The 17,870-nt window shown below is 38.8% G+C and overlaps 2 protein-coding genes across 2 annotated transcripts in view; one reads left to right on the plus strand and one right to left on the minus strand.

Annotated features, from left to right (window-relative positions):
• LOC124171368 (structural maintenance of chromosomes protein 5-like) overlaps window positions 1-4,378 on the plus strand; it is a 54,422-nt gene extending 50,044 nt beyond the window's left edge. The window contains exons 15-17 of the mRNA XM_046550538.1: window positions 830-1,009; window positions 1,256-1,351; window positions 4,145-4,378. Coding sequence (XP_046406494.1) covers window positions 830-1,009; window positions 1,256-1,351; window positions 4,145-4,282 — 414 coding nt within the window. The 3' untranslated portion in view covers window positions 4,283-4,378. The remainder of the gene's footprint in view (window positions 1-829; window positions 1,010-1,255; window positions 1,352-4,144) is intronic.
• Window positions 4,379-12,740: 8,362 nt separating this feature from the next.
• LOC124171203 (bromodomain adjacent to zinc finger domain protein 2B-like) lies at window positions 12,741-16,647 on the minus strand. Its single transcript, XM_046550345.1, has 3 exons — window positions 16,606-16,647; window positions 14,517-14,753; window positions 12,741-13,016 (listed from the first exon to the last, which is right to left on the minus strand). Exons 1-3 carry the CDS (start codon window positions 16,645-16,647, stop codon window positions 12,756-12,758), a joined length of 540 nt encoding a protein of 179 aa, XP_046406301.1. The 3' UTR covers window positions 12,741-12,755.
• Window positions 16,648-17,870: the final 1,223 nt, after the last annotated feature.

Here is a 17,870-nt window from a genome sequence, read left to right on the forward strand (position 1 = left end):
CTTAAGAAGAGGAGTTGCAGTGCTAGTGGTAGATTATTCCTTGAGCAAATAATTAGATATTGCTGGAGCTCTCAGTATCTTAAAACAAAAATATTTCCTTTTTTTACAACGGATAGATAGACATTGAAAATATCTTTGAAAGAAGGCTTCCTCGGAGGGATGTCGGTGATTGGCTGCTCTCAGATTCTCTCCTGTATCGTTTCATCTCAGGCGACATTTGCGAAACATATCGTTGCCTGAGATGAACAGATGCAGGAGAAAACCTGGAAGCAGCCTATCATTGAAAATACGTATAAAATACTGGGTGGAGAAAAATTATGTCACTAAATTTTAATCCTGAATAGCTGATGCCAATAGGAACCAAAATTGCCAATGGTGTTTTAGGTTGAAAACATACCATTTTTAAACTGCATAAACTTCGAGCCAAGCACCTTGAATGCTTTACTTATTGGAGATGTGATATATTCAAGGCATCTAGCAGCAGTGCAAACTCTCATTGAAGCAATGGGCTCTAAGTTTCTGTTTTGTATAAATGGTATTTTTCCTATTGGCATTAGCTATCCAGGGTTAAAATTTCATGATGCAATTTTTCCCCATCCTGCACAGGTGGGTAATTTAAAAATTCAGATTGAAAATCTCCAAAAAGTAAGGAAAATTGAATGTAGGGCATTGTTAGGAACCGTGTGAAATTCACTGTTTTGTAGATTTGTTACTGTAGAGTTTTTTTTGAGACTTGTATGTCTTTCTAAAGGCATGGACATAGTATTTTTGTTTTGATTCTTTTCTGCTGTTTCATTCTATTCCTTAATCTATTTTCATTCCTTTACAGTTCGATTTTGGCAATTATGGCTTCAAGATACAAGTCAAATTTCAACAAGAGGGTGGACTGCAGGAATTGAACCGGTTCCGACTAAGTGGAGGCGAAAGAGCTGTTGCTATAGCTGTCTATCTCTTGTCTCTGCAGGAGCTCACCTCTGTACCATTCAGATGTGTTGATGAAATAAATCAGGTGATTATAATGCCCATGTGATCGGGGAAGTTGAGAATAATTCATAATAAAATGATTACTTATGCGGGAATGAGCCCGTGAACAAACCAGTTTGCTGGGCAACAGGGGCTTATTTATTTGTAATAGAGACAGGCATTTTTTGTTTTGATAATGTGATTAGTTCCCTCTTATGTCGTCTATTTGTTATTCCTCATCAATTGGAGAGACTGGTGGAGTGTAGTTGCTAATGTGATGACTGAATTACAGGGCATGGATGAATACCACGAGGCCTCTGTATTCCGTCTGCTCTCGGAAATCGCCTCAAAGGATGGTGCTGCACAATATATCATATTGTCATCTAAAGTAAGTTACTCATAAGTTCTTTCCTCTCTCTCTCCTTATCTGAGAAAACAACCGACCAAGTCACACTCGTCCATATATAAGGGTGTCTTGGGAGAATTGGGAATTAAGTGTGAATTTTTGCTCCTTCATGGAATTTGAATATCTTTTATTTCAAATTCATTTCGTAAAAAATTATGCCAGTTCAACACCCATTCTCTGGCCTAAAATGTTTTTGTTGTAATTTATTAAAGACAATTTTATGTAAAGTTAACCCATGCTTAGTTTGTTAACCGTATCTAGTAAATGCATGGTTAGTTAATCCATGGTTAGTTAACTTATGGATCATTAGATTCCAGTTTTGAATCTTGGCAGGGTTTTTTCCTCAATTTTTTTAAAAGTTTTTTTACTAATTGGCTTTGTGTGTCTGGGTTGCTATCACACACTTTTTTATGTAAAAGTTTTTGGTAGCCTTATATGTATTCCCAAAATTTTTCAGCGTTTGTAGGAGAGATAGAATTAACTGTGAATTAAAAGGTGGATTATTTTTAGTCTTAAAGAATTCAATCGTTGGGCAAAGGGAAACTATAGTGGAGACCAGCATTGCATCTTTGTGGTGTACAATTAAATGTCCTAAATCGAAATCTATGCTTGATATACCTTCACAATCAACATATTTTATAAACTATGATGAATTCATATCACTCCAGTGTCAAATGTACATTTTATTACCTAATATACCTAGTTAGTAAATTTTGAGAGAGTCATAATCATTTTTGAGCCAAAATGGCATCGTAGGTGGGATCTTTTTTAGGCAATGGTGATGTGGTAGTAAACAGGTCATGGATTCTATTCCTCTTATTACTTAAGCACTGTCTTCCATCTTCAAGATTTGCATCCTTGGTAGTCCACAATAATGATGCCTGATGGAGTTCATGGGATGAATAACTATTTTTTTCATTGTTAATTACTTGAAAATTTCTTTCAAATGTTTTTACTATAAACTTTCAAAACATTTGCATTTTGGGAGATTAATGCATCTCTATCATTTTTTAATATTCACGAATTAAATAAATAAACTCATTAGCACTTGGCATTCTCAGCAACGAACCCTTCAATCTCTTTAATATTTAGCCCCTATATCCATTCAAAGTAACCACAGATCACACCATTCTTAGAGATAATAATCAAGCAGTCATTGTCTGAAGGAAAGATACCATTAGATTGGAAAATTGCAAACGATAGAAAGGGAAACAGACATGACCCGGGCAACTATAGTCTAATTTCATTAACATCAATTATAGGCAACATACTTGAACATATTAAGACTTTCTTGGACAATTGTAACTTTCTCCATGGGTATGAGCACAGCTTCCGAAAACATAGATAATGCAAAACACTGCTCAGGCTCTTTCTTAACCACGTTCTCAAATCTGGTGAATCGGAAAGAGAAGTTGATGCATTATTTGTGGATTTTAAGAAAGCTTTCGACACGACAAATTACAGTCATGCAGATGAAACAAAACAGTGGTAAGTTTGATACAGTGGAACCTTGTTAAAGCGAGTACGGGCTATAGCGACACCCCCGCTATTACGAGGGATAGCCGATGCACCGTCAATTGACATAATAAGCGTGTTAAAAAATTCGTTTTTACGAGACCCTATGGTGTTGGCTCTCGCCATAGCGAGGGTTTCACCGCCGGAAGACTTTCATCAAGACTCCTTAACCTCTGTAATTGCTAGCGATCTGTTAGAAATGAAGTTAATGGAGTGCTCAGTCTCAAATTTATGTGGTAAACTGTTGTTCGATAAATATAATGATTGACGAAACAATGCTTTGCATGATTTTTATTCAGTGCGGCGCTAAAAAATTGTTTGAATAGTTAGTCGTTATTTGAGTAAGGAAATTTAGTGATGCAAAAAAACATCGCCTTTCGCCTGGGTTTATGCTTACGTTTATCGGATAGATGTTTATCTGTCGCCGCACCACTCCTGTTCCTGTATATCTGTTCGCAACAGGTATATTGGCTATTATTTGCTCCACCTCCGGTAAAGCGACAATTCGCTATAGCGAGTGTTTATTAGTGCACCGTGGGGTGTCGTTATATCGAGGTTGCACTGTATGTTACTTTCTGAGTGATCGTAAGCAAAAAGTAGTTCTTGATGGCATTAGCTCTGATGTAGTGAAATTAACAAGGAAGCATTTTCGGCCTCCTTTTGTTCATTCATCATCATCATTAGTCAACAATCCTAAGATTGGTTTGACGCAGCTCTCCATTTCTCTCTCCTATCCGCTAATCTCTTTTGTTCATTACATACATTAATGACCTCTCCTCCCGAATTAGCCATAAAATTCAGATTACGTTAAACTATGTTCATTTGTGGAGCCAGGAGTGAGGACTCACCCTTAATCTGAAGAAATGCATGGCGGTACATTTCTTGTGATGATCATCCAACAAAGTAACCATGTTTATGCTGTGGATGGTATTAACAGAAAGGTGACAGATGAAGTGAAGTACCTGGGAGTTACAATAACTTCGAACCAATCATTGGGAACGCATGTAACGTAAAGGGTATTGTGGGAAGATTTTTGAATGAGAAAGTAAAAGACAGGTGCTATTTTGCACTCACCATGTGACCACAACTTGAATATGCAGTGAGCCTTTCACTTTGACCTTGGTAAAAGATTGATAGATATGATTGAATATTATCGAGTACTTTAAAATAAAGGTTTATTATGCATGCAAATTGTGAAATGGGTTACTTCTGTGTGGGTCTCTTTGATTTCAAATGACTCTATGTAATGGTTTTCTGCAGGTTCCACGAACATTGACATTCAGTGATTCCCTGCTGTATACCTGTGTGATCAATGGAGAGGTTGACAATATCACAGTGGACTGTGACGAAATTGCCAAAATTAAGAAAGCAAAACGAATGAAGTTAGGCTCCGAATAGTGCAAAAGCTTTAAGAATTTTTCAGTTTTGTTTTTTAGTTTAAAAGTTTTTAGCTTTAAAGTTTTAAGAATTTTTATCTTTTTGTAAGAATAAATGATAATTTGAATTCAACTATTTCTGTATTTATTTTCATATTCCTTCATTAGTTTTCTATGACAGCTTGTTTATTTAAAAAAATATGGAAAGCTTTTTGTTATCTGCACGTGGAAGGAATTGGAACTTATTGAGAACATTGAGACTGCTGATATAGATTTCTCAAAGACTGAGGGTTTGGTGCAGTAAGTGTAGCTTTCCCTCCAAGGTGCTCTCGCCGCCTGCAATTCAGATCATTTGCCTTTTTGCCATGGGTATATAGATTTTGGACCGGTCTTGAGAACAATTGCTGCGAAGTGTCATGTTCTCTTATTTGCAATGAGATGAGCACAGAATTGAAAGAAAATCAGTGCACTGTGAGTAATTCTATGCTTGAAATATGCGGTATTAGTTACATCTGCTTCTTTGCAGGTGTGAATGTATGTTGTAGTGGGTAAAATGAGGGGGGACCAAAAAAGTAATCGGACAGAAATCTCTGTGTGCGTCACTCCTAGAGCTTCACTCGACAATGCAGCTCGACTTAGTGTCTTGAACGACAGGCTCAAGGTTCAGGCTGAGAGAGAGAGTCCCTTAGTTTCACATGGACACGGACGGCCCACACTACGCGTGTGGGGAGTGGAGAGCAGTCTCCACTGTTCAGATGGGTGCGGACGAAAACCGTCTGGGTCCGGCTCAATGTCAGCTGTGGGTACCTTTCGAAGGTGGAAGAACATCATACTACCAAGTGCAATTCAAGCAATGGCTGTATACCTGGTTAGAAAAAACAAGAAAAATGCACGTCAAAGGAGGTGCACCCTATTGCGGCACAAGAAAATTAGAAGCCGCTTTTGTGACAACATTAACTGAGGTACATGCTGATGAAAGTACATATTTCAATTATTTTCCCATGCCCACTCCCAAAACAGAAGACCAATTGAAACCCTGAGATGATTTCACCCATTTTGATAACATTACGGAGGTGAAAATAGTATGCAGCTCGACTTTGTGTCTTGCATGACAGGCTCAAGGAGGCTGAGGGAGAGAGTCCCTTAGATGCAGGGACGTCAACTGTCCCCTCCCCCAGGTGTTCCTCCTTGAATATTATGGGTCAAATGGAATATAAATGTGGGCCTTAGAAGGAGCAGGGCATTTTCCTTGGTGGTCCCAGTATGTAAGATTGTGTTCCTCTTTTTTTTTTGTTGAAGCACTTGCAGGTCATGGTAGCTGTTCACGATGTTTTTTGGGTGTGTCCCACATATTTGTTTGGTTGCGCTCGCGAAACTGTCGTCTGAGAACAATGGACCCACGCGGTGTATTACCCGAAAGAGACGTATCTTCATACTCATCGACCCGCGGAAGCCTGCATAAGGAATGTGATCCTCTATTATCATTAACCCCTTGCTCAAGGGTGAATCCAGGATTTTTTTCTGGGGAGCTTAAGGGTATGACAGGCAAACGGTATTTTGATTCTTAAATATTTTTATTCTCCTTTTACTATGCTTTTCATAGAGGAGTGGAAACCATTCATTTCAAGTTCGATTTTTTTCTGATCTTGGTATAATTGGTATAATTGCTGGAGCTTGGTATAATTATAATTATATAACCTGGATAGCATAGTGGTCTGTGCATTGACCTGGAAATCCGTGGTTTGATTCCCAGTCCAGGGGAATTTTTTCTCATGGTATTTCTTTTATATTTCACCACCATTCACGCGGCAGGTTTAGGAATATTACATATTCAAGTTGACTAATTATTTTTTTCAATTGTTAAACTTCTTCCTATTAAATTAAATTGTTCCACCCATTTTTCACCCAGTGTTAAAAATAAAAATGAATTTTAGGCACCAAAATGCGTAACTCTCCCCAGGGATATCCCGGACCCAGGTCATGACATTCTTTAACCCTACATTTGATGCTAAAACCACCATGAAAAAAATCACTGTATATTGGATTTTCAACCAGACGGTCCTTGGTTCAAATCTTGAATGTATACAAAAAAGATGAAATAGGCGGTACCGTGTGGGATTTCAAGGTCCAAAGGTTGGGATGACCACAAAGGTGATGGTCAATTAGGGTTAAAAACTAAGGGCAAAATTAGGAATGTGAAAATTAGTAGTAAAAAAATGGTAGAGTGAAAAATCCAACCAGAGTTCCCATGAAGGTGGAGTAAGTTAATATATAAGCATTAAAGTTGAAATTAAGTTGACAGGTGGTCTAGGCGGGAATGTGTCGGACCATGAACTGAAGAAAACATAATGGTTGAGCTAAGAGGAAAAAATTAACTTTCCAGGCTGAAGTGTGAGGAGCTGTGTGGAAGATGAGAGCAGGAATCGATATATGAGCCCGATGAAAATTAGTGCTAATTAAGTGGGACAAGGGCTATAAAAAGATGGACTATTGGGCAGCGAGGATAGATGGTGTAGTGGGCAGCTTGTCCGATTTCCACCAGTGTGTCCAGGGTTCAAATCCAACTGGGGTGTGGTTAGTGTGGTATTGAAATGTTGAAAGCTAACGATTGAAATTGGTGGGTGGATGGCCTAGAGGGTTGCATGTCTGATTTCCGCCCAGTGTGTCCAGTGGGGTCACGGTAAAGATGAAATTGGAATGTTAAAGGAACTAATGGTTGGTGGAACAGGTGGTCTTGGTGATAGCAAGATGGATTTCCACCCAATGTGCCCGCGGTCGAGGAGATAGATGCACCGTATTAGTCTGAATATAGTCCCCCATTTTTTTCCAAAAATGCCCGTGGTAAAAGTAAAGGGGGGAACAATATTCAAACCCATTTTTTGAATTTCTTCCCAAAACTCAAGCCCCAAAATTAAGGGGGGACAATATTCGGAGAAATACAGTAATTTAAAGGAGAAATTTAAGTGGATCTTTGATTTACGTGCTCACATTTGGGTTTTCCAACAATAGGGTTGCATGTTCAAATGCTGTGTACGAATTTCATGAAAAATAAAGGGTTTAATGGTAATGATGAAATAGTATGGATGTTCAACGTCAGAGGATATGGTGTTGGATGTTCAACAAGCCCGGAATATGTAGTCCATTCAAATTGCGGATGATTGTGACAAGGAAAGAAAAAATGTGTAAAACTAAGGGGTATACAAATAGATTGTGTTGCCTGGTTTTCTAGGATAAAGGTGGAAAATTTATGTTTAAAATAAAAAGAGGCTCGAAAGGGCGAAATTAAGTGGATCCTAGAGGCACTCCGTAATGTCACTTAAGCTTTAGCTTTAGTAATGAGTTTTTCAGCACTCTTACCACAATTGGAGTTCTTTCCTCTAACTTTTGAATGAGTCGCTGCATCTTCAGCCAAGGTGTCACAAATACATATTGCCTCTAAAATGTATGTTCTATATACCCCTGTATCTTTCTTTCCATCTCCACAACTCGCTTAGACACTCAAAGAGCATCAAATCTGGTTGTGGGACAGTAAGCAAAAGATGGAAATAAAGTTTTTATTAAACTAAAGGTGAAATTGGATGGACCCTCTTACTGTACAAGTTCTCACCTCGTTTGGTTTTTCCAAGCATCTTTGCGGGCCATTCCAAGCACTCATCTCCCTACCTTCTCTAAACTCACCATTTTCCTGTTCTACATTACTCCATATTGCTGTCTTCTCCTCCAAAAGCTTTTACTACCTTTTGGGAGGCAGGTTAACTTTTCCTTGCGGCCTCACCAATAGGCCCTACAGCTAATTGGGAGATATTAACCAAAATATATAAATTTTTTGCCGTGATGTATCAAATCCATCACTTTTCAATGCTATATCCTCGCAATGACTGCTGCTGATTATCCTGCAAAATAATGGAAAAAGTGGATTGCATTACACTCACCTCCGCCTTCACACACAAATCAGCCTTCTATGGGAGGGCCTCCTCTATGCACTCCCCTTGTATGAAAACTACTCACGCATAATGCAGATCTATCTATGCTATCCCAACGACTCCAAAATTTCAAGATTACACTCCAATTCACATTGTTCATTGATTTAATATTTGAATTCCTATGCCTTAAACTCCTAGGAACACGATACTTATGGCAAGAGAAAGTGCCCAAGTGCAAGATATCCAGGTAGCAATAAAAGTTTTGGGTGAATGCCGCAGTCAGTGTGCATAACATATAAAAGCGTTCCAGTTAAGTACCTACCTATTGATACTTAAGCATATTGCACACTCATTCATCTTATATACAACGCAGTTCAAATAACTTCAAAAAATGTATAATAGGTGCATTATTCTTGAGAATTTAAGGAAAAAATTAGTTGCTAAGTTTAAGATTAAATTAGTCCTGAAGCATAATAAGGAAGTTAGGGCAGAATAGAAAACAACAACATAGACTAAATGAAATTGAATACTTTTTCAGGAGTTGCATGATCACTTACTTATCAGTTACTGGACGGACAGATTTAGAATGGGACAATTTTGTGGGGGAAAGAAAGGAAAAATCGAAGTTCAACGAGATGATCCATCTTCTAGATTGACCATTTTAATGATTCTCAAGAATACAAACATGCAAAAAAACTGAAGGAAAATATAAAGGCTTCACATGTACATTGCTCTCCTTCAACCACAAACTCCTTAAGTTTTGCACTTTCAGTGGCTTCTATTCCACATACAGGTAAAAAATTACCAATGATACTCATGAAAATATTCATAGTATTGCATCTGGGTTTGTTGCATTCACTGGGAAATATAACTGCTTATCACATGTAATTTAAAATGATCCATACATGTCATGTATTGAGATTTAATGCTTTCAAATTGACCCAATTGCCAAATCTCTCACTATGAACAGAAACACAATTGAGGCCTTAAAAGTTTTTGCATTAAATTTTACTAATTTACCAAGTAACCTCGAAAGTTTTTTACACATGAAAGCAATGGCAATTACAGCCTTTATTACTTGTTGGCCACAACTTAATAAATAAAATTACCTACATATTGAAGAAAAATATCCTCAGCCATTTTTAATTTGAGAGAATTCTTTGAATATCTCACAGTGAGATACGAGAAATACATATAACTTGAAAATAAAAACAAAGCAGAATATGATTTTTTTCTTTCCCTTAAAAAAATTAGACAAAATCAACAGACGAAAATTGAGGAGTTGAGGCATCCAAAATACCGAATACTATTTTCTTAGTGGGTGCACAAATTTATTTCCACGACATATAAAAGAAATCAATTGCAATACAACAGTCACAATGGGTCCCAAATGACTATCAAAACATGGGACGATCAGTCTCTTCACATATAAAAAGTTTGTCTGCGAGACTCCTATAAGACTGTGGCCGCCACTGACACCACATTTCACACTAGGTGTTCAGACCTCACTAGACACTCTGATCTTAATCATTCAAGAGAAACCTTCAGCCTCCGGAGACAAACCATGCACCACAAACGAGCAAATCTATTAACTGGGAAGTTCAGAGAAGGGAGTTTTGTCTTTCACCCTTCACTGCGCTCCCTGCCTCAGAGAAACACATGCCACCGTTCCCACCATGCCAGCCAAACAAGGAGGCCTCCATTTTTGACAGTAAAACCCTAAGATGTACAAGGAGAGGCCGTCACACAAGTCCACACAAGGCTTGTGGCTAAGATTTGAGGGCTGAGGCACCTCCACACTTAAGGTCAAATATTGATATCTAATGGGGAATACAGTGTCACACTATGCTCTATCAAAACACAATAAAATGGGTCACAAACAATTCCCGGCAATCAGATTTGTATTTTCATTCTTTCTTTCCTTAGAAAAGTTTTTATTATTTTTTCAATTACGTACTGGGATTCAAAATACTTTTAACAATTAGAGCAGTTGATGTCACAATAGAAACAATACCCACAGTGCTGGAGTAATGGCAGAGCTCCCAGTTATTTTGGTAAAGGGATCTTAATAGCAGTGTACTATTTAACTCATCCACCATAAATTCAAAATTCTGCTAACCTGGTCAAGTTCAATCTTCAATATCACACTCACTTCATCATCAATCACTTCTAAAGTCTAACGGGATCACGTCTAGAGTCTCAAAGAGCATGACACTGCAGCGTTGATGGCGTGAGGAGAGTAGTGGGAGGGGATAATAAGCGAGTGGAAATTATTTCTTCCGTGAAGAAGAAGAGGAAAAGTTTTTTTGCAGGGGTGTCGCCGAGGTGCGAGGTAGTGTGTATAATTGGTTGGGGGAGTCATCACTTCAGTGGGGGTACATCTCAGCCCACCTGGTCTTGAAGAAGGAGCGCATCCCGTGGCCCGCCTTCCCTACAGGCGAGTCATCCTCGTTGAACGTCTCGCAGTTGTTGAAGATGAGGCGGATGTCCATCTGGAAGTCGTCTCTCGACTTGTACCTGCGGTGGTGGCAGGCAGACAGACTTCGGAGGGGGGACGGGGAAGGGGGGGGTCAAGTCATTGAGTCTGATGCGGCTCTGCGAGGGGGTTCAAGGGGGGGGAGTGAGAGAGGAGGGCAACAAAAGGCCCCAAAACGCCTGTTCCCCCCTCTTTACCCCACTCAATCATACTCCGGGATACCCACACCTTTCCTCTGGCTAAGACACTCAAAAGTAAGCAATGAAAGCAACCACACCCCTAAAAAATTCCAATAACTTATCAGGCTTTCCCAATATTCAAGACAGGAATACCATTTCCACGCCTCAGTGAGCACACGATCTAAGGATTGAAATCCACCTAAATTCGAATTAACGATGCTGTTTATTCCAACCCAGAATCACAATTTATTCGAGTGAAAAAAAATTCACTAGTCACTACGTAACCCTGCTTTGTAAACAAATCTTTCAAAAACCTATCTAGGAATGAGATGGAGAGGGCATTTTGGTAACAAACAAATTGGTTTTTATTATACAAATTTTGGCAAGTCGATTGGCTACCATTAAACGAATACGTAGGTACTTCGCGTTTAATTTATGTCACCACAAAAAGACCTAAATATAATAAGCCAGGACAGTAGAAGTCAAATTTTCAAACAAAAGCGATCAATTTTTCAGGAAACATTTTTGGTTCATCTCAAGTAAAAATTTTTCCCTTGAAACAGAGCTGATTCTGGGCTGAAACTCCACTGAATGTGTGAAAACTGCCTTGAAACAACCTTGTAACTGCACTGCACTGCCTTGTTCTCAACAAGAAAAAGGGCACTCAACTGAAACTCTAATGCCATTCTCCCTTGAAATCCATTGCATTTGAACTGCTTATCCCTTGTTGCATGTGTGCTCCATTAATACTGAACTGCACAATAGCCTCAGGCCAGGCCGAATTTATGGCTCTACTGCATCTCTCTTGCCAAATGTCTTTACTGCCCTACCACAGAGCTGCTGCAGCATTTGGGTATCACCTCTCCCTCATGAATTTGAACTGCTTCTCCCTTGCTGCACATGAGCTCTACTGACACTGAAGTGGAGGGTAGGCTCATAGGCCAGGCGAACTTAATAACTCTACTGAATCTCTCTTGCCGAATGCCTTTACTGCCCTGCCGCTGCTGCAGCATTTGGGTATCCCCTCTCCCTCATGAATTTGAACTGCTACTCCTTTGTTGCACGTGTGCTACCCTTCGTAAGTTTTGCCAACATACGGAACCCATCTACCGGACATATAAGCGACCCCTGTTTTCAGCAGCAATGTATTTTTTAAATTTAGCTTTTGGCAACACGTTTATCTTTTCCCACACGTAAAGCTGTCGGTTGCCGTTATTTCTCTCAAGTTGCTAGGAGCGAAAGGCGAGTGGTGAGGGTGGGTTCTGGCATGAAAAGATCGATGGCATATGTAATTATTTTCCTGGTACTTTGACGGTTGTTAACGGCAAGAATTAATCGAAATTAAGGTGAAGGGGAGAACGAGGTCGGTGGTGGTGACTGCAGTCAAAATTGGAGGTAAGCGTTTTAACTTCTCTGATGGTATGTTTATTCCTTCAATGTTAAGCCATGAGAACGTTGATATTGAATTCGTCCTACAGGTTCAGAATAGGTTCAACCTACGCTGGCAGGATAGCCAGCAAAACTGTTGTCTATAAACAAGCTGACATGGAAGAAAACCCTGAAGAAATGCAGAGATCAGATTTGCATTAAACTGAACTGCATGCCTACGATCACTACACAAAAAAATATTGAATTCATTACATTGAGCTATGTCACAAATGGGTTTGTGTTAATGTATGAATGATTTTTGTGGACCAGAATCACAAATGTAGCATTGCATGAACCAAAATGTTAATTACAGTTGATGATGGAAATACCCATTGTAAAGAAAACTTTATTTACAATCGAATGATATCTCCATCAAATTCCATTGGTGAGGAAAAGGAGTCTACATTCGAATTGGTAAATAAAACAGGATGAATTGGCCCACATTCTAATTTCAGATTGTCCTGATTTTGAACTTCAAAATAAATGTGATCAGTTGGTATACTGCGTAATCATAATCATCCTACAGCCGAAATAAACACTGTTTGAGCCTTCAGTTGAGAGAAACACTAGCCTTGTTCCAAGAGGTGCCTTCAAGTACCTCCTTTCAATAGCTGCCTCCAGGGAGAGGAGATGATCCCTCGCTATGGCTAGCGGGTTGAGCCTTGTGTCATTCTCACCATCGGGGGGCACACATGCTGGCCTGAAACCTGGTCCCTCTTCAGACGTCATCCTGTTTGCTACCTTCCAGCCCTGAAATATGGACAGACCCATTAGGTTTTTTGCTTCCAAACACCAAAATATGTTTCTTCCTTGAGGCTTTCACAGTTCATGTTTGATAAAATAATTTTTTTTGGGGCCTTAATGCAGAGTACAACCAACGCACCAACTTGAAAAGTATATATTTCAACCCATACCTGAAGCAGCCCAATCACCTTTGAACCAGCAGGGGTTTGCAAAACATTGGGAGATAACTTTTCGTAAATGATACGACCCAAAAAAGTTCATTCCATCAGTCAGAATCTGGTATTTGGTAGAATCTGAAACCATAATTTCATTTAGCTGTTCCTCCAGCAACCAACCAAGAAAGTGAATGAAAATATGAAGTATTGACCAATTTTTAGGTTCACAAACACATGATGACATCAGTTTCACTCAACTGATCTCCAAGCTGAAGATGCTTGGAGGAAACGGAAACAAACTGTTGTCATCATACCAGCATGCATGGAGAGAGAAACCAACAAATGGTCAGCTCATCATTCAAGCCTTGTGCTAGCCTTAATCACAATATTTTACAGAAGTATAATTTAAAAATTTAAGATGGAAAAAGCCCATCTGATAAATTCTCAGCCATTTGACCTCAAGTCGTCCACTCTGATTTAAGCACTTTCGAAGGTACATTCAATTTTGTTCTAAACACTTCAGCCTTTATCAAAATATATAATTCATTTTAATTGAGAATGCCAGGACCTTATATAAAGGAAAGGTCCTTTTATATGTGCTGCGACTCATTGCAACTGTCATCCTGAAGAGTGTGATGACCAAACTGCAGAAACATGGTTTTGGAGGAGAGTAACAAATAGGTAGACCGAAAATAAAAACTAATAAGTATGTACAAACAATAGTCCATTAACAAGAGAAATATTTAAAAAGTATGAAATAAGAAAATCAAAGCTCATCAGTCACTTGACGGAGGCAAGACTACATCTTCCAAAATATTACAGAAGGAAAAATTCTTGGCTAGACAGAACTTAATGCCAAAAAGTGGTTATGGCGATGGAAATGGAATGCACCTCTTACAATGGTATGAAGAGAAAGGCTGAAGATAAGAGCTTGTTTGAAGTCATGGCTATAGCAACAAGAGCAATCATTAGAGGAGGAATAGTCAAAGGTTTTTATTGGTGATGCATTACTCAAGTAAAACTTTCCTATGATCTTTGAACTTTTAGGGTAAGAAGATAGAACCTCTTCAAAATTTTATCTCAAACATTAGAGAGATCACAAACATTGTATCTTGAACAAACTACATCTGAGACAATAATTAAGAGGTAAAATCATCAATTTGAGAGACAGGCAAATATTAACAACAGCCTACTTTATATACCCCGAAAATTTCAAGATGATGATGAAAATTTCAAGAAGATATTTTAAACATCCATCAGCGAGACAAAAAGACCAGTCAAGCAGGACGTACAGGTCTCCAAAGAAGAGAAGAAGAGTTGGAAATTTTCCTCTGGATGCAAGTGTCTTCACCTTGACCTGCATTGAGGCGTTGGCCACCTTATCCTCAAGCGCCTCCACCTGTTCCAGCATGAGCATGTCCACCCTGAGCGCCACGTGAGGTTGCCACTCATCGTCTGCATCCACGAGTAGCGTCTTCACCCTCTCTCCCTCCTCCTCTGCTCGACATGGTGTGGAACAGCTTGACGGAGCACCACTCCTTGGCACGGGATTCAGATCCGTGGCTATCCGGTCCCCATGGCGGCAGAGCTAAATCAAATAGGTACATCATCATTACGTACGCTAATACTAACATTGTTATTAATTAATTTTGGGAAGTAAAAAGTGGGAAGGAAAAATTTCACCACAGAAATTTCTCAAATTTAACTCCACCTAGGAGTGACTTCCCATCCCACTTATCCTCATTCAAATTTATTATCACAAATTAACATGCCAAGCTATTAAGTCTTGGCAAAATTATGATAATAAATGACTTGAGGATTTATCAGAATATAGGCATCATGAGTGTAGTTAGTGATAAAGCTGAGACTATGCTCTGGTGAAGCCTAAAAAATAAAGCAAAATGATACAGCCAGGCAAGTTTTTTGATCATTACACAAAACTCTCAAGAACTTCGCAAAAGAAATATGAGCAATTATAATTACAACTCATGAACTACTTTTTCAAGCTAGTTAACAAGCAGGGACGCCGACTTATAAAAAATATTGGGGGGGCCCAAACCGGGGATCATGCCCCGGGAAATTTTATAAATAGTGAGTTTTAAGTTTTTTAAGCATTTAAGAAGAGTCATGTGATAAACATTAGACCCCTGATAAATCGAATATCGATATCACACTCCGGGGAAAATCTGCAAGCCTGACAAATTTTTTCCTCTCACCCATAATGAATTTTTGAGGGGGCTCGGCCCCCCTAAGGCCCCATGGAGTCGGTGCCACTGTTAACAAGCAAACATTTAGCATTGGGTATAGAGCTAGAAACATTAAAAGCTGACCTTTATAGCTACACATACGGAGAAAATCAGAATGACTGTGATGAATTTTGTTGTTGAGACCTGTGATGATCGTCAGTTTTCACATTTTTTTAAACTTTTAATTTCATTGCTATCAGATTTCATGTCAATGAAACACTTTTGTGTATAGAATGAAAATTTCTTTTCTCTCTTTAGTGCTGTTCCACCATATTATCAATGGCGTTGTTCACTCAGAACCCAATTCGAAATTCATTCAAAGAATGCCATAAATGACAGGAAAGAGAGGTCTGGATAAAAAAATCTTCCCATCACAAATTTTTTAATTCAAACTTTATGCTTCACAACCCCCTATTATATATATATATATATATATATATATTTTTTTTTTAGATCACGAGATGTGGGTCAATTTAGTATAATATAAATATATATTTATATAAATTTTTTAATTTAAAACATGAAAGTTGGCATTTTTAAAGAGTAGGTGAATGAATTTGAGTTTCAGCAGTAATTAAGGGATCAAAGCACTCATTGACTGAAGACGTCTCTGACAATAGCATAAAGAGCAACTAAACATGCAAGGTCAATCAGTGAGGACCACGTGTAGCTTAGATGCTGTGAACTTCTCAGCAGCAGTCCATGACATTATCAACGTAACTGACAAAGGATAACAACGGCAGATTTTTCATTGCAAATGGATCAAGACGTGGGAACTGGTAGAAAAAATGGAAAAATTTGGGAGTCTTTATTTTTCAAATTCTATTATAATTGACAATTTTTAACAAATTGGTGAATATAGTAAAACTTTGATTTTACGCAGTTGGAGGGACCGAAATATGGGCACTGTGTAAAATCAAGAGTTGGTATTGAGGAGGAGTATAGTTTTCAGGATAACATTTGCTCATTATTTTTAGAATGCTTACAATTAGTCATACACTTTTGTATAGTTCTGATTTAAGCTAGAACCGGAACCAGAAAAAGTCTCATATATGAGGTTTCATGGTAAAAGAGTATGAAATCCTTTTCAAACGCATCAGATATGTTTCCCGGATTCAATTACTCATTTGGAGGCAAGAAAATGAAGCCGAACAATCTTATTTACTCACAGCAACACCACAGATGATGTATTACCTTAAGAGAAACAACATTGCGTTCCTGAACAATGTATCCCATGGTTGAACAACATGGTTGAATAGCTAAAATGTTACCCAGGAGAAATTTCAGAATGGTGATACTAAATGTTCGCAGAGAAGCTAATTTTCGAAAATATTCTCATTAAAAGCAGTTTTCAGGAAATCCGTTTAATGACCTGCAGACAAACAAAGATTGGAGATTTAAGAAATGAAATATCCGAGGATAGTTATCCAAATTAACCCCATTAACTGGGAGCAAAATTGTGCTAATGCATCACAAAGGCTTTACACCCATTGGGCCTGGGTTCAAGTCCTGGAAGTAGCAGAAAGTTGTCATAGATGGCCCTATCCCTACTTGACTGTAACTTCCAGTGCACCACTCTGTCCAGCAGATGTGACGTTAAGTCCTGGTCCCTTTGGAGCCTCTCATTACAACATGGCTAATGCCAACAAAGGGTTTCTATCCCTCCACCCCTTACTTCATGGCGCTTATGACCTCAGCTGTCGGTTACCTTCTTCCAAATAGCATACCATAGATAAAACGGAGCACACAGGACCCGGGATATTCGGAAATTCTGATTTTTTGGTGTTGAGATCACTTTTTTAAAGTAAGCTATTTAAATAACCGCGCCACTGCCGTCATGCCGCCCGTGATGAATAAAAAATGACTAATAGTCCAGAAAAATTTTCCCTCTTTATAATTTACACGCATTAAAAAAGCATTTCCACATGAAATTTTAGCATTAGTAGATTGACTCTACCGGGAATAGCTTCTCTGTCGCCATTCTTCCGCGAATTCAGCGCCGGGACCTTCGACTCACAAGCACTCGTCTTCACGTAATATTTTGCTTCCCCATATCTGATAACAACATCGGACACTTTTTTATTTCGATTTAATGCTGCTAAGCCATTCCTGAGTTTAAAGGGACAGCCTTATCATTCACGTCTTGAATTTGACTTCAATGATTACATGACGATTGACGACGCGAGTTATTCTCCGAGGGCATTAACTCCCGTTCCGTTAAAAATAAATGCTTTCCATCCAGCGGAGTTAAGCTAATAGCTATTTAAGTCCAACCATGTTTAATTTAAAGCCGTATCAGTGAGTGGCATGCGCCAGCATGGCTCGACTTGGATAGAATTAATTGTGATAGCAAGTAGTAACATACAGTCCACAAATCAGTTAATCACGATCGAGATTGATCACAACCAATGGCTTAAGTAGTCAGGGTCGCAGCTAGGAATTAGGGCTGGGGGAGGGGG

This window comes from Ischnura elegans, chromosome X (genome assembly GCF_921293095.1).
Source record: "Ischnura elegans chromosome X, ioIscEleg1.1, whole genome shotgun sequence".
Lineage (NCBI taxonomy): Eukaryota > Metazoa > Arthropoda > Insecta > Odonata > Coenagrionidae > Ischnura > Ischnura elegans.

Coding starts and splice junctions, on each gene's coding strand:
- LOC124171203 (XM_046550345.1), bottom strand. CDS start 16,647: ATGGGATACATTGTTCAGGAACGCAATGTTGTTTCTCTTAAG. Junction 14,754..16,605: donor GCAATGTTGTTTCTCTTAAG/GTAATACATCAT, acceptor TATTTGATTTAG/CTCTGCCGCCATGGGGACCG. Junction 13,017..14,516: donor ACGCCTCAATGCAGGTCAAG/GTGAAGACACTT, acceptor TCCATATTTCAG/GGCTGGAAGGTAGCAAACAG.